Here is a 16,638-nt window from a genome sequence, read left to right as displayed (position 1 = left end):
TGTCCATCATCCTAGGTGTGTTCTGTAGGTTTTAATATTTACACTAAATTTAAAAAAAAATTTTTTTCTGATTACAAAAGAAATGCTTACTGTAGAAAACTTGGAAAACAGAATCTGTAATTCCAGGAAGTAGAGTTATATTTACCCATCTCATTATCACCCTCAAAAGTTATTGAGTACTAAAGATAGAATACAAAAATGTAGTGTATTTATGACTTCTTGGAGGTTAGGCCTTGTGATATGCATATCTTTAAAGTAATTAGCGCTTCCCTGGTGGCACAGTGGTTAAGAATCCTCCTGCCAATGCAGGGGACATGGGTTCAAGCCCTGGTCCGGGAAGATCCCACATGCCGTGGGGCAGCTAAGCCTGTGCACCACAACTACTAAGCCTGCGCTCTAGAGACCGTGCTCCACAACAAGAGAAGCCACCACAATGAGAAGCCCATGCACCGCAACAAAGAGTAGCCCCCGCTTGCTGCAGCTAGAGAAAGCCCATGTGCAGCAACAAAGACCCAACACAGCCAAAAAATATAAAACAAAACAAAACATTAAAAAAAATAAAGTAATTAAAGCTAAATCTAAAGATCCAAGCTAAGTGAAGGAAAATCACTGGGCTTAGAGTACTAGAGTTAGTTTTGAGATGTGGGTTTACCGTAGATCAATGAAGCTTAAGCTTCAGGGCCCCTCACTTGCACAGGCCACTTCCAAGGCCCTTGGAGAGGCCCTGGCAATATATTTACCAGATCAAATGTTTCTGTAAAAGTTTCTAAAGTAAGATATTTAAGACCACTGTCACATTGTATTCAGACTTCCATCACTTCTCTTCTGCATTAAGTGGTGCAGGAATGGCCACTGGTTTTTTGAGACCTGGCTAAGGGAAAAATGATTGAATTAGGGATACATTTCATTTGGGTTTACTGGCGTGCATTTATGGTTTGCAGTCATTTCTGGCTACTGTTAAATTATTACTCACCGTGGGTGTAGGAATGGCTTTCTGGAATACACCTACTGCCCATTATGCCAGCTCAGCCAGCACCATGTCACAGAGGTGCAGGACTAGGGGGCAAAAGAACTCTGTGATGCCTGGCACAGGAATGTGATGCCATGGGCAGCAGAGGAGAAACAAGATTTGAAAGAAAAGGAGAAACTAGCCCATAGAAAATCCTTCCGACTATCAGAAGTAAAAAATCCTTCCGACTCTAAGTAGGGGATCAAATCTCTCAATGCCTAACCTAAAATGGAGGTTCTCACTCATCAGGAATCCAAGTAATGTCATATATACAATTATAAGTGCACCATACTTATTTTTGTTTGTATGGAATGGAATGGAATATATTAGAATTCTTGTATTTGTGGGACACAAACTTGCAGTTGTACTGTAGTGAGTCTTTATGTGAAGTCACATGTTTTATTCATCTTAATGGAGGAGATTCTGTCTTAACATAGCAGATAAATCTTGTCCTGAAAATCGCTGGAGATCCAGTAAAAACCAGGCAAAAAATTGCCATTGAAGCAGCCAGACAGTCCTGAAATATTATAGCTCATATGTGAGAGAAACTTGACACGTTTTCCCAAATCTGACAATAACCCTAAAAACATACACAGCAATTCAGTAATAAGTTGTGAAGCTAAAATTTATAAGCAATTAATAATAAAAAAAGAGAAAGGATCACCATGCTAAAGACTGATTTTTCTATTTTCCTTATAGAAAACATTACAAAATAATTATCATAGGAAAAGCTGATCAAAAGTATACAGCCAAAAAGTGTGGGGAAAATGATCATAAATGGTGCCCATAAAGTCTAGGAACACAGATAAATATACATAATGTTGTCAAGAGCTTTTTCAATCTTTAAAAAATAAATTAAATAATTATGTTCTGGATTTTTGGACGCCCTGTAGAAGTGTCAGGCAGTTAATAAAAATTTTATGGTTATCTGTGTGATGTTTGTAAGTTTTGTTAACTTTTCAAAATGTCACTTGTGAGTTCTTTCTCATTCTATATATATATTCACTTTCCTACCTCTCTGCTCGTAATTTTTGTGTTTTTTACTTAATGAGGGCCCCACAAATTGTAGGAGCTTCAGTTCCCGAAAAAAACAGGATGTGCCCTTCCACGACAGTCTCAGAAGCCACGGAATTTCTCTGCAGCCTCAGTTTCTTCTTAAAAAAAAAAAAAAAAAAGGCATTTGCTCGGCATTTCCTTAGAATTGCCAGAGTTCCGCCAACCACACAACTCTCTACAAATGCGGAGGGTCTGACTGGAGGGGTTGGGCGCTCACCAGCAGTCACCCTCCCAGCACAGACCTTACTCGGGGTCCCTCTGACCCCGCCCGACCCCTCCCCTGCCGGACACCGCGAGCCGCCGGAAAAAACGGTGGGGCGGGGGCCGCTGGGCCGTAGTACCCTCCCTCCGGGAGAAAAGAAGGCCGGAGGGGAACCGGGTGAAGGTGGGCGCGGGCCACTCGGGACCCGCAGGGCTAAGGGTCGGGGCGAGTGGTGGCAGAGCGGGACCGACCGACTGATCGGGGTGGGGGGCGGGGCACCATGCCCGGGAGCCCTAGATCCTACTCAGCGGCGGAAGTTCCGGTGTCGGTAGGCGGAGGTCAGAGGTCAGCAGGAAGTCGATACGTGGCCGCCGCCTGTCCCCGCCGAGGAGGCGCAGCAGGCGGAGATGGCGGCGGTGCTGAACGCAGAGCGACTCGAGGTGTCCGTCGACGGGCTCACACTAAGCCCGGACCCGGAGGAGCGGCCCGGCGCGGAGGGCGCCCCGCTGCTGCCGCCGCCGCTGCCGCCGCCCTCGCCTCCCGGGTCCGGCCGGGGCCCGGGCGCCGCAGGGGAGCAGCCGGAGCCCGGGGAGGCGGCGGCTGGGGGCGCGGCGGAGGAGGCGCGGCGGCTGGAGCAGCGCTGGGGCTTCGGCCTGGAGGAGCTGTATGGCCTGGCGCTGCGCTTCTTCAAAGGTGAGCCGGGCAGGCCCCACCCCCACCGCCTCTGCCCGCCCCCGGGGAGACTGGACCCGTCTCGTCCTCACCCACCCGTGCGGGATCGCGGTGACCGGAGCTGGGCTCTGTCCTTGGGGTTACCCGAAGTTTGTCACTACCCGCTTGGCCACTAGGTCCCACCCGTAGGGGCCTGGAACCTTGGTTTAGCAGTCCGGGTCCCGCCTCCCCGAGGTTACCGGGGCATCTTACCTGATTTAGCTTCTCGGTTTTCCAGGAGCCTGGGTGGAAGAAAGAGCCCTCTCTCTCTTTCCCAGAGGTTCCCGTTCAGGAATTTTTTTTTTTTTTAAACTGTCGCATTCCTTTTCCTGTTTCTTATGGCTTGGCACGTCAGAACCACCGATTTTTGCCCTTTTTCCACAGTGGAAGAAATCTTTCCATGGGTTTCATACATACACTTTCCATTCATTCTGGAGAGCCTAGGACTTGATCACCTGGCAGTATTGATGTGGCAGAGAGGAAGAAGTAAAGTATTAATCCCCTTGGCTTGTCAAACTCTGAAGAGAAAGGATGCTCACCATGTAACTAGTAACTTCTAGATGGTTAAAATTTTACCTTATAAGCAATGTCCAAGAGTGAATTCTCAGATTAAGGCCTAAAAGTACCCTCTGTACTTCTCACAGAATTAATTGTAATAAATCTTGTCTTAGAGCTAGATTGTGGTCTGTGGGTTTTTTTAATTGGGTGATTCACGTAGTCAGATGGTGGTGGTACCAGTCACATGACCTTGTCAGTGGGAAAAACTGATGAGAAGAGATACTTAGATCTTGTGGGGTAGATGAGCAAGGAGAAACATCGGCAAATGAAACTTTAGACGTGGTTGCTAGGTTCCGTATACGTTCCAGAACAGCATATTTATGACACTTTTCCCAGAGGGAGTACCTTTTGGAGTACATATTTTACTAGCTGAAGTTGAGTCGTTGAAAGTAGTGATACATTCGAAAGTTATTTGTTTTCTCTGAAAATGACTCTAATTGTGCAAACTAATGAAAGTCTTTTATAAATTTTCCAGAATATTTGGTCATTCCCTTTCATTGCATTTTTTATTAAAAAGTTTACCCTTGAAATATTCATCGTCATTGCACGATGAGTTCAGCCCTCCGTGCCAGCTTGGGGAATTGGTAATGGCTAATGGGTTTTGGATCACTTGACCCTTAGGTCACTGGCTTGAATTTAGAGTTTCCTGAGGTGATGATATACTACCACTTATGTAAAAATCTGGTGGTTTCTGTACAATTCATATAACTACATTTTACTTAAAATTTTTATTCTTGGAACTTACTTTTCCGGTGTACAATAAGATTAAAGTATATTGTAGCAGAATAACGGGTAAGAATAGAAAATAATGAACTTCTAATCCTAATTTTCGCCATATAACTAACAAAAAAATCAATGGATAATTTTATCTTCTGAGCCTGTCTTATTTGAAGATGGTAGTAATGTCTTCTTTGAAAGGTTAAAACACTCTTAATGTGCAGTAAATTTAGCATTGCTTGGGAGTCAGGAAGCTCTGGATTCTTTTTTTTGGGCTGTGCCGCGCAGCCTGCGTGATCCCAGTTCCCCCACCAGGGATTGAACCCAGGCCACGGCAGTGAAAGCGCCAAGTCCTAACCACTGGACCTCCAGGGAATCCCTCTGGATTCTATTTACCATGTACTCCTAGACAATTAACTTTTCTCTTCCAGACTCAGTTTGTTTATATATAGAGATATAATATGGCTGGATTAAATGAAATTTGACATCTCAGATTTAAGGTTTAGTGCTCTAAACCTAACATTATTTTAACATGTTTGTTGAGTGGTAGGACTCCTAGGGGAACCTGTAATTTGGGACCTAGTTATCAGTCACCTTAAAGAAAAAAGCTACATTGATAGTTACGATTTACTAAGTTCCTAAATTAAGCTCTCAAAGCAATATCCAAGTACTTAAAAGGAGAAATAACAGTCTAGCGATCAAAAGCTCCCTTTCTGCATGGATCATTACATGTTAGCAATGAAGAAGCTATTAGTATATGAGGTTCCTGAGTTGGGATGGAGGGGAAGGATCTAAAAACAGTCAGAAGAATTATGGAAAGTAGGGTGAGTCAAGTGTTGCTGCCTTTGTTTTAATGTGTGAATTTTTCCTGCATAATACTTGGCATTTTTATCAGTCTTGCAAGGACTTTAATAAATCACTATTTTGTGGTTTTGTATCTCACATGAATTAGAAATAACATTACACTTTATCTTTTGCTGTGGAATAAATATGAATCTTGAAAGCATGGGTGTCTGTTTCCATTGAAAATAACTTGGATTGGGAATTAGGAACCCTGTTTCTCATTCTATCCCTGTCACAGTGCTCATAGGCCAGTGACTGAACCCATTGTGTCAATTACCTAACCCTCTTAGTTTTTGAAGGTAAAAGTGAAATAATAGATGAAAATACTGGAAAATGTAAGTTAGCATTTTACCATCTAAGCTCCAGACATTGTTGAATCCTTATTATGGATCAAGTTTTATAAAAGGTTACCACTGTAAATGAATAGTATATTCCCTTTTGCTATTACGGAACTTAGAGTCCAAAAGAGGAGTTAAAGACCCAGTGGCTACTGCAATACAATGTGGAGGATCCAGAGAGCAAATGTCATTCCAGAGAAGGGGGGAGGCCAAGAGCCATGCAAGGGCAAGGCATGCGTGTCGGGGAAACGGCAAATAGGAAGTAGGTACTGTAGTTTGATGGAGAGAGCTGGGAAGGTGAGTTGGTGTCAGATCCGTGGAAGGACTGGAATGCTATTGTAAGTAGCCTTTTTGACAGCAGACAGTGAGGAACCATTGAAGGTTTTTAAAAGGAGGAGCAGAGTTGCCCAGTTCTAGTTTAGGAAGATTAAGCTGGTTTTCTTATCTCTTTGGGTTAAGGAATGAATCAGCTGGCTTTATTGTAGCCTTTATACTTCTTGGATAGAGTTAACCTGGGGAGTTGTGTTTTGGTTTTTAGAGTTCTTGGGGGTGAGTTTTTCCTCCTCTAATACTTTGTTGCCTCACTCCATTAAGCTGGTAGATGGTTGCATTAATTTAAAATTCCAGAGTGATAATTGCCACTAGTGATTGAGCAGATGTTCACTAAATATCAGGTACTATTTTGAGAGCTGTATATATACTGTTTTGTTTAATCCTCTACAAGCCCTTCAGTGGGGGTGTTATCCTGGCTTCTTAGTTGAGAAACTTGCCCTAGGCCCATTAGTTATTAGTAGTAAGAGGTAGAGCTGGTCCTGGGTCTGTCTGATTCCAAAGGCAGTTCTTCCCACTATAAGAGATGAAAAGCAAATAGGAACCTTGCTTTTTGATGGTGTTCCTAGGAAAATATTCAAAACTACCTACCTTGTTGCCTTATCACATTTTAGAACTTCTTTAATATATTTGCATGAAAATGTTAAGAGCGAATGGAAAGATATTGTTTTTCTGCTCATGATCACTTTATCGAGAATCTCTTCAGATATCTGGAAAGGTAAAGTGTGGGAGAATCATCTACTCTAAACTCCTACATAACATTGTTACCCGGTTTCCAATTTTGGTGGTTATGAAAAAATCCCCTCCAAAGGACTGAAGTAAATGCGCCCATCAAAAATATTGATAAATGCTAAATCTCATTGCTACTAATACATTATTAGACCTTTTGAGAGGCCTGCATTTAGCCAACATAATGATTGTGTTTTAGTCTTGGTAAATTGAAAATGGATGTGTAATTCATTAGCAATTGAAAAATGATAATATTCTAATTGTCTTTCCTTCACTGTAATACTTTTCCTCACATGCTATTTGGTTTGGGGTACAGCTTAAATAAGAAAGAAAAGATAAATGCTTCTTTCCCATTATTAGTTTTCAAAATAATGAGTTGTTTCCCTTAGCAGCCTCAAAAGGTGACAGTTTTCAAAATGTTATATACTCATGCATGTAAACCTTTTTTTTTTTTTTTTTTACTTAGGCTCTTATTATTGATGCTCAAATTGTACCATCTTTAGCAAGTGGTAGCCTCTTAAGATGGGCTCCTAAGTTCCTTTGACATGACTAGTAGTCTTCTGTAGCTTCCTTGGTATCTGGTATGATGAGACGTTCCAGATTCATCTTATGCATTTCCTGCCTCCATAGGAATCAGCCATTTCTCCAAAGAGACATGGTTCCTTTAGTGGGAAGTGGCATTTGAAGAGCCGTAATCTGGGTGTTAGCAGTGGGCGCTCATTGCTACTGGATTGGTCGTTATTTCAGTAGACAGATCTAGGGTGTGTGTGTGTGAGGAGAGTGATAAGTTTTTGAGGGTGTGATATGTGAAAGGAAGCTGTTGTTGAATTTGGAGGAACTTAAGTCTAGGACTCAGTTTCTCTGTGGAATTGTTAATGAATTTCCACTAGCATTGCTGTCGATGACACTGTGTTATGTTGCTGATAGCAGAGAAGCAATCATATGGACATACTGAATAGTTCCATTTCCTTTTGTCCTCTTGAAACGTACGCATCTCCAAGAACTTTTATAAATGGCTCCATTAATATTTTAAAATACTGTACAACTGTAATTTATTCTTTGGTAACATAATAATTAGTGTGTGCCTCCTGGACTTAAGTGGACTAGCTTCAGATAATTTCAAGTTTAATTGTTACTATTGAATATCTGTTAAACTTTGAGTTTATTTTTCCCTTCTTTCTTTATTGTCTTTATCTTTAGGTATACATGTATAGCGTAGGAGGATGTAATAGATCTAAGAGACACTTATAAGAAAGAAAATTATAGCCACCAAGAATAGTAATGCCTTTTAAACATCTACTTTTTTAATTTGCTATTTCATATTAGATTTGAGCTGAACTAAAATTTTCCTTTGAATACTGGATTCAAGGATATGTTTATATACGTGTTTGTATATGTGTATTTTTTGTATATATTTTGTATATGTGTATATTTTAGTGTAACTGATTTTAACATTTGCCTGAGGCCTCCCCTTTATTTACTGCACGTGCAGAAAAGTACACAAATCATAAGTGGTGCTTGATGAATTTTTACAAAGTGAGTACACTTTGGTAACCAACAACCAGAAGGAGGTAATGTTTACTTTCATCAGTTAGCTAAAACAAGAGCTACTCTGGCTCAGTATTTAGGAAGTTGAGTTCGAGAGTGAACACTACCTGGGGTACTTTTTCCTAGTTTTGCCACTCACTTGTTTAAAATCTGCCTTCCTTTACTCAAATTGTTGTAAGAATTATATATATATATGTATGTATGTGTATATATATATATATATATATATATAACTCTTAGCAGAGTACCTAGCAGTTGGTATTCTGTGACTGCTTATATTGTTGAAGAGGAGAGATTACCAAGAATTTATTAGAGAGTGTGTTGAATTAATGGGGGGGAGATCAACTTTTATTAAGCACTTTGTACATGCTAGACAGTTTCCAGAGTTTCATACTCATTAACTCAGAAATACTGCATTTATTATACTTTCTTATAAGTAGTATAAGAATGTATCAGTTTTTTTCTCAATTGAACATGGACGAGATGTGGTTTTAATTTTAATATTTCCAAAAGACGGATTTTATTCAAAGTGTATTCTCTGCCAGGCAACAGTGATAGGGCCATGAAAGAAAACAGCTTTGAGCTTAGGCTGCTTTGGGGGAAATTCTGTATCTGGAATGAGAGAAGGGAGAGGTGGTCCTGCTATCTTCCACACAGTTCAGACAATCCCTGGATACTGCTTTCAGTTTGAGGCATCATTCTTTAGGGTTAAAGACAAAATGGAGCTCATTCAGAAGAGAGCAACTTGTATAGTGTGGGAATTCGAATCCCTGCCATCATTATCATAATAGCTGCTCTTTAGTAAGTGTCTGCTCTACTCAGGCACTGTATCAAGACTTTGGAACACATTATTTCTAACCCTCACAAGAAATGTGAGAAGTTATTATCTCCATTTTATTGATAGCAAAACTGAGGCTCAGAAAGGTTATCTGTGTCTGTGTTATATACTTAGTAAATAGCAGAGCTGGGTCTTTAGGAAGTATGTATGAGTGAATAAGCTGGGAATATTTAGCCTGAAGAATAGAGAACTCAGGGCAAATATGATGTACAGTATTTTGTGGCTTTTTTTGAGGTCTGATCTGTTAGATGTGTTTTATTTAATGCCAGGGACTAGAAATAGACCCTGTGGATAAAATTGAGACAGATCTACTCAGAATAAAGAGCTAAAATAAAAATCACAGCTATCCAAACATGGAATAGGCTGTTTGAGACAATGAATTCCCATCACCAGGAAGTGTTCAAGCATACGTTAGCAGTAACTAGGTGGGTATGCTTTGATTTCTTTATCTTAATCTTTTATGTATCTACTTCTGGTTTTTTCTTTGTTGTTACCGTGAGGCTTATATAATATAGTTATACTATAAAATACTATACTGTAGTATAAAAGTACACTATAAGTTAAGCTGATAACTTCCATAGCATACAGTAACTCTATTCTTTCACTTCTCCCTCCCTCACATTTTAGATTATTGATGTTACAATATACATCTTTTTATATAGTGTGTCCAATAACAAATTATCGTAGAGCAAGTGGTTATGTAGAGAGGATTTGAACTTTGGTTGTGCAGTTCAGTCGTCTATCTTTAATATCCTTTCCAACCCATAGGTTTTATTGGCTTTCATTTCATCAGATAAAGGCTAGAAGGAACATTGAAATAATTTGTTACCTTCCTCTATCTTTACCTACAGAGAGAAGAGAAAAATATTTCTCAGTAAACTTACTCTAACAGTTGACATGTGAGACTAATAACCTTTTGTTTAATTAATTTCAGATGGAAGGGTAATCTTTCAGATTACCCTTGATAATCTTGGTAACTGTGATTATAACGCTATTATCAAATTATTTATGCTGTCTTCCTAGAACTGTAAAGTTAGATACTTATGAATTTAATAGAAATGTAATCTAGAAGCCATTTCTGTCTTTATTGGGAAAATGTGTTACCACAAATTTAGTGGCTTAAAGCAGCACATACTGTTTTATAGTTCTGGAGGTTAGAAGCTCAAAATGGGCCTCACGGGGTTAGAATCCAGGTGTCAGCAGAGCTCTGTTCCTTCTGGAGGCTCTAGGGGAGAATCTGTTGCCTTTTCCAGCTTCAGGAGGCCAGCTGCATGCTTTGGCTTGTGGCCCCTTCCTCCATCTTCAAAGCTAGCAGCATAACATCTTCAAATCTCCATCTGACTCTTCTTGCTCTCCCTCCATTTATAAGGACTCTTGTGATTACTTTGGGCCCACGTGGGTAGTCCAGGATAAGGTCAGCTGCAATCTTAATTCCCCTTTTTCATGTAACCTAACATATTCACTGGGATGTAGATTCTGGGGATTAGATGTGGATATCTTTGGGAGGGTGGTATTACTATGCCTACCACATGTTATAATGTCTTATGAGCTGATTACTGAAATTGAGCATATGAGTTTACTCCTTTTACCTTTTTATCAAAGTGAAAACCAAGGCAATTTAAAAGATCAAGTTGTACTATAAAATTTATAAGGAAAAATAGCCAACCCCGTCTCTCTCTTTTCCCATCTCCAAGACCTTCTCCCCCAAGGCAACCACTTTCCATTATTTTAACTGTTTCTTCTGGTATTTGTCTCCATTTTCCTGCTGCTGCTTTTAATTTATTAATTATTATTATTATTTAAATATTTATTTAGTTGGCTGCGCCAGGTCTTAGTTGCGGCATGAGGGATCTAGTTCCCTGACCAGGGATGAAACCCAGGCTCCCTGCATTGGGAATGTGGAGTCTGGACCACTAGGGAAGTCCCTGCTTCTTTAATTTAAAAAAGAAAAAAAGTAACTTACACATGTATGCCTCTCTCTTCCTCCTTCCCAAACTCTTAATTTTATAATATCACATTTGTGATTAAATCAGTGTCAGTTGTTTCTATTTGTGTTATTCATACCTGAGACAGATCATGCACTTTGATTATATTTTGGTTCTTATGCAAACTCTTTGTCTTTTGTGTAGTTAGAGGTAATTATCATTTTTTTCTCTGTCCTCAGGTAAACTCTTTTTTTTTTTTTTATAAATTTATTTTTTATTTATTTATTTTTGGCTGCATTGGGTCTTCGTTGCTGTGCGCGGGCTTTCTCTAGTTGCAGTGAGTGGGGGCTACTCTTCGTTGCGGTGCGTGGGCTTCTCATTGCAGTGACTTCTCGTTGCGGAGCACAGGCTTCAGTAGTTGCAGCACGCGGGCTCAGCAGTTGTGGCTCGCGGGCTCTAGAGCGCAGGCTCAGTAGTTGTGGCGCACGGGCTTAGTTGCTCCGCAGCATGTGGGATCTTCCTGGACCAGGGCTCGAACCCGTGTCCCCTGCACTGGCAGGCGGATTCTTAACCACTGAGCCACCAGGGAAGTCCCCAAACTCTTTTTTTTAAGAGACATCTCTCCTAGATATCCTTAAATTTTTGATTCAGTCTTAGCTTTCTACCTTCTGAGTTTCTCCCCACTGTCATCCTGAAAATTACCTTCACCTCTCTGTGGTGTTGGAATTCCTTCTCCTGGAATTCCTTACTTTCTTTTAGACTTTCTTTTTTTCTGTTGGGAAATTTCTTTCAGCCTTTTTTTCCCCCCATGTTGGGAGCTTTCTCAAATGTCCGGTGATCCTTGGGTATTCATTCTTGTTAAAGGGTGAGGCACTGGAGAGCCAGTTGTAACCTTGAGTACAAGCTTTTATTGTAGATAATGAGGCAGAAGTTTCATCGGGGAACCCTCAACATCAGTAGCTTTCAAACTAGTATGTGTAAGTCTTTTATTTTGGGCCAGTTTTTCATGAAATATTCCTGTCTCCTGCCTGGAATGTATGAATCTAGTTGGCCAGCATTTAGGCACTAGACAGGAGAAGGGAGGGTGGGTGGAAGTTGTTTACCATTTACTAGCGTAACTTTCATTTCGTTTCTCTTTTTAGTCCTGCAGTTCACTCTCAGGCTGGTGTTCTCCCACCTGGAGTATCTGTGATTCGTGTTCTCTAGTATACACATCCAGACCTCTGCTAAGTAGGGGCAGGGTAGCCATCTGCCTGCTTGGGATTGCCAAACAAAATGGGAGGTAGGGGTACCTGCTTTTTAGATAGTTTTTATTTATATACATATATATATTTATTTGTTTGTTTGTTTGTTTTACTTCTTGGCCACGCCCCGAGGCATGTGGGATCTTAGTTCCCCAACCAGGAACGAATCCTAGCCCCCTGCATTAGAAGCGTGGAATCTTAACCACTGGACTGCCAGGGAGGTCCCTAGATAGTTTTTAAACCAAAACCCCTATTTTTATCTAGACTTCAGCGTTTAAAGAACCTGGTACCTTCAATTCCTGAGCCTTTCCAGGGTTCTCTGAATTGGCTTCCTTTTTCCTTTTAGTGGGGTTTCATTGAGGATCAGATGTAATTGTCTGTGTTCAATTCACCATGTTTAACGGGAAGTTGAATTTTATGTTTTCAATCCTTTTAATTATATTTGAATTTTTAAAATATTTAGAAATCATTTGGCTTTTGCATTTACTTCTTCCTTTAGTCCAGGGTCAGTAAACGTTTTCAGTAAAGGGGCAGATAGTAAATATTTTAGGCATTAAGGACCATATATGGTCTGTGTTCATATTCATTGCTTTTTGTCTATTTCTGCTTGTTGTTGTTTAACAATTCTTAAAAAAGATAAAAACCATTCTTAGCTCACAGGCCTTAAAAAACAACTGTGGGCAGAGTTGGTCTAATTTGCCAATCCCTGCTTTAGTCTGTCTCCTTTAGGTAAAATAGATTTTTAACCTGACTTTTGGTCTTCAATTTTATAGAAAATAAACTTTTTAATATAATTGTTACTGGACAGATGCCAACAAGTGATCCCTTTTAGTCCATTTGATTGAAAATGGCTAGCTTTGTACTCACGCTTCTCCAGGTAATAGAGATGGTCATTTTCTGCTTTTCATTGATGTGTTTTCACACAGTTGCATCTGAAAAATAGCTCTGCAGCTTCTTTCCAGCATAATTTATATTTGTCTTTTTGGTTGCCATAGAAAGCACCTTTCCAAATTGATTGAATTTAATGACTTTGTACTAATTAACTCTGTAAGTGCAGGGACCGAGGATGATGCTGCTCTTCCTTACCAGCAGGACTGAAAGAGCTTTCCTTTAGGAATATGGTCTTGGCTAAAGATCTTTGAGTTTCAGCAAGGCTTTTCTGTCTATTGTGGTTATGGTAGTTATAACTTCTTTCCTGCTAACTACGTTTAATGCCCTTGGAACCAGAAATAATTTTAGGAGAGGAAATTCCCTGGCTGTTGAGTGGTTGGGACTTGGTGCTTTCACTGCCAGGACCTGGGTTCCATCCCTGGTCAGGGAACTAAGATCCCGCAAGTCGTGAAACAAGGCCAAGTTAAAAAACAATAATACTAATAATAAATAAAATATATTTTTTAAAAAAGAAATAGTTTAGGAGAAAATTATTCTCATCTAACGCAGAAAAACTAAATAAAACAAACCTTCGTGGTGTGTGAACTAGAGCCATCTGAAGAGTAGGAGAGAAGTAACTTTTCTGTAATACTATAATAGTCTGCCTAATGATATTGATTGTGAAGGGTTTTCATCTTCTGTTTTCGTTGAAGTTTAGAATGTCAACATGATGTGGGCTGTCCTGTACTAAAGGTGGTTGGGATTCTTAGTATATCCTCCTGGGTTTTGTATATTCCTCAGGAGAGAATAATTGATCTGTTAATCTCATCCCAAAGGCTGAAAGCTAAGTTGCCTTGACTTTTTAAAAATGTTTGTTAAAAAAGAAAAAACATATGTGTATTTGATATAAAAGTACATATGCACACTGGAAATCTGAGGAAATAAAAAATGAATAAAGAAAAAATCTGTAGTCCAATCTTTCAGAAATAATTATTAGAATTAACATTTTGATGTGTTTCCTTTTCTTTGGTCTGTGTGTGTGTGTGTGTGTGTGTGTGTGTGTGTGTGTGTGTGTGTGTTTTAAGACAGATTTAGTTCCCAGCTAGAATAATGATGAATAATTTGAAGATTCAGTAATACGTATTAAAGGAAGGATTATAGAGCAAGTCTTAAAACTAGCAAATGCATACAAGATTCTATGGAAAGGCCAGTAAAATTCACAAGATTGGATGTTCTGTTTTGCTCATTTTCACAGAACTTGACCTGTACAGTCAGTTTCTTCTTTAGAGAGATTTATTGGGCGTGGTTTTGGTGTGGTGAGTGCCTGTTAACAAAGCGTGTGCTTAGTTCTGGCGTTCATGGTGGTGAACAAATTTATGTGAGTGCTTGACAAAAACTTACACTTAAAAACATATTGCCCTTTTGAAAAATTAATTCCGTCAGGCATAAAAAGGGCAGATGTTAAAATGACATCCAAAAATCCTGAAACCCCCCTCCCTCTGTTGATGAGTCACCTTTTAGGGTCAAAGTTAGACTAACACCTTGCTGAATAACGGGTACAGTTTCCTTGTTGACTCACCCTCTCCCATGGTCCCCGATTCTAGTTTGAAATAAAGGAGCAAATTTATCACCTCATAAGAAGTGGACCCTCCCTCCATTAGAATAATTTTATAGTAGTCATGTTTTTAAAATATTTTTTTCATACCCACTAGTCCTATCTGTTAGCTTCAGATCATCTCCCTAAAGCAAATAAGAATTCTTGTGTGTGTATGTTTGAAAATTGCTGTATTACATGACTACTCAGAAAAGTGTTTGGTCTTCCAGTGAATAAAGTTTCTATCTGATTTTATCTTTATTGACGTTTATTTGGGTCAAAGCAACCACTTTCATAGAATTTAGACTTTTTTTTTTTAAAGGAAAAAACAAAACAAAATCTCAGGGATCCTGATTGAACAAAACAAGGAAGTTGTATTCTGCTATGCACTCTATCCCCACTGTACACTACACCTTTTTTTTTCTTGAATGACTCACTATACCTTTTTTTTTCTTGAATGACCAGCAGCATATTTTTCTTTTATAAGGCTCAAGATAAAATGAATAGTTAGGGTGGTGCCATTTTGGTTTTAAAAAACAAAAACTTTCTAAATAATAATCTTTCAGTTAATAGGCTGAGATCAAGGTTGGAGCTGTTTTTCAGATCATCACTTTTGGGGGAAGTAAGAAGAAAGTTGTTTGTGCTATGTTTCTCTGAGACATAATTAGCATAAGAAAACTTTTGGTGATTAATATGTACAAAATTAAGGTAGATGGTAAAGGTAGCTTATGGGCATCTTTAAAATTGGAGAAAGGCTTTTTGGTAAAAAGTTGCCACTATTGTTTCACACTTTTTAGCACCCTAACATCTTAGAATACAGAGTTCTGGCAAGCTAATTTTATAAGAAAAAATCTTAACTAATTTTTAAAAAGAAAGATCTATATGTGTAATCACCCATTTTTACATGGTTATAAACCTAGTATCTAATTTTTTATTCTACTTATTTAAATTAATACATCATAAATATATTCTCTGAAATGCTATATAGCCCTTATATTGTCATTTTAATAGCTGTATAATCTATTCAGTGGATTACTATAAGCATTGCGTTATTGTTGAATAATTAGATTTTTAATTTTAAATAATGCAGCAGTGAACAGGTATAACACCGTGTTTCTTGCTAAGATAATTGTTCAAGGCTGTATTTAGAAAAGATTCATTGGGAAGTGAATGAAATAAAGAGCACCTCTTTTAGGCTTGTTTTTATTTTTTATTTATTTTTAAAAATTAACTTATTTATTTATTTTTGGCTGCATTGGGTCTTCGTTGCCGCACGCAGGCTTTCTCTAGTTGTGTCTAGCAGGGGCTACTCTTTGTTGCAGTGCGAGGGCTTCTCATTGCTGTGGCTTCTCTTGTTGCGGAGCACGGGCTCTAGGCACATGAACTTCAGTAGTTGTGGCACACGGGCTCAGTAGTTGTGGCTCACGAGCTCTAGAGCACAGGCTCAGTAGTTGTGGCACACGGGCTTAGTTGCTCTGCAGCATGTGGGATTTTCCCGGACCAGGGTTTGAACCCGTGTCCCCTGCATTGGCAGGCAGCTTCTTAACCACTGCGCCACCAGGGAAGTCCCTAGGCTTGTTGGCTTTTACATGAAAGATGTTGTAAAGATGTATTTTGGTTTTGTAAGCTCTCATCTATTTTGCTTTATTTTGATTATATACTATGTTGGAATTAAACGTAACTACTGGCCCAACCTAAAAAGTTAGAACAAGTCATTTTATTACCTCTCTGACATAATTTTATTTTTTCCTTAACTCTAAAATAATCGTTCCTTTATCTCAATATAATTTTTAATAATTTGTTTGCAGTATATATACCTGAAATATGCACCTAAACACAATTGTATACTGTATTGCCAAGCTATACATTTTTAATTGAGCTCAGTAGTTTGTAAACTCCAGGAGGGCGATGAATCCTAGTGTCTAGCACAATGATTTGCATACAAGGGCCCAATAAATATTTATTAAGTTGAATGAATGAATGTAAAAAAGGGCTTATAATTTCCATCATTGATTGAAATAGACTTCTAAGAGTTAGATTTTAAAATGAGGATTGCCTTTTAGTTGGTAAATACAGACCTATGGATAATCCTGTTCTAAAAACTTTAGGGGAAATTCCTACTCTTC

At 39.1% G+C, this 16,638-nt stretch overlaps 1 protein-coding gene across 1 annotated transcript in view; it reads left to right on the top strand.

Annotated features, from left to right (window-relative positions):
* Nucleotides 1-2,600: 2,600 nt before the first annotated feature.
* ACBD3 (acyl-CoA binding domain containing 3) overlaps nucleotides 2,601-16,638 on the top strand; it is a 34,469-nt gene continuing 20,431 nt past the window's right edge. The window contains exon 1 of the mRNA XM_082427036.1: nucleotides 2,601-2,960. Within this exon, the coding sequence (XP_082283162.1) occupies nucleotides 2,675-2,960 (286 nt within the window). The 5' untranslated portion in view covers nucleotides 2,601-2,674. The remainder of the gene's footprint in view (nucleotides 2,961-16,638) is intronic.

This window comes from Balaenoptera physalus (assembly GCF_965194825.1).
Source record: "Balaenoptera physalus genome assembly, chromosome: 1".
In the NCBI taxonomy this organism is placed as follows: domain Eukaryota; kingdom Metazoa; phylum Chordata; class Mammalia; order Artiodactyla; family Balaenopteridae; genus Balaenoptera; species Balaenoptera physalus.
The sequence above is the reverse complement of the archived record's forward strand: the minus strand, read 5'-3'. Positions and strand labels throughout refer to the sequence as shown.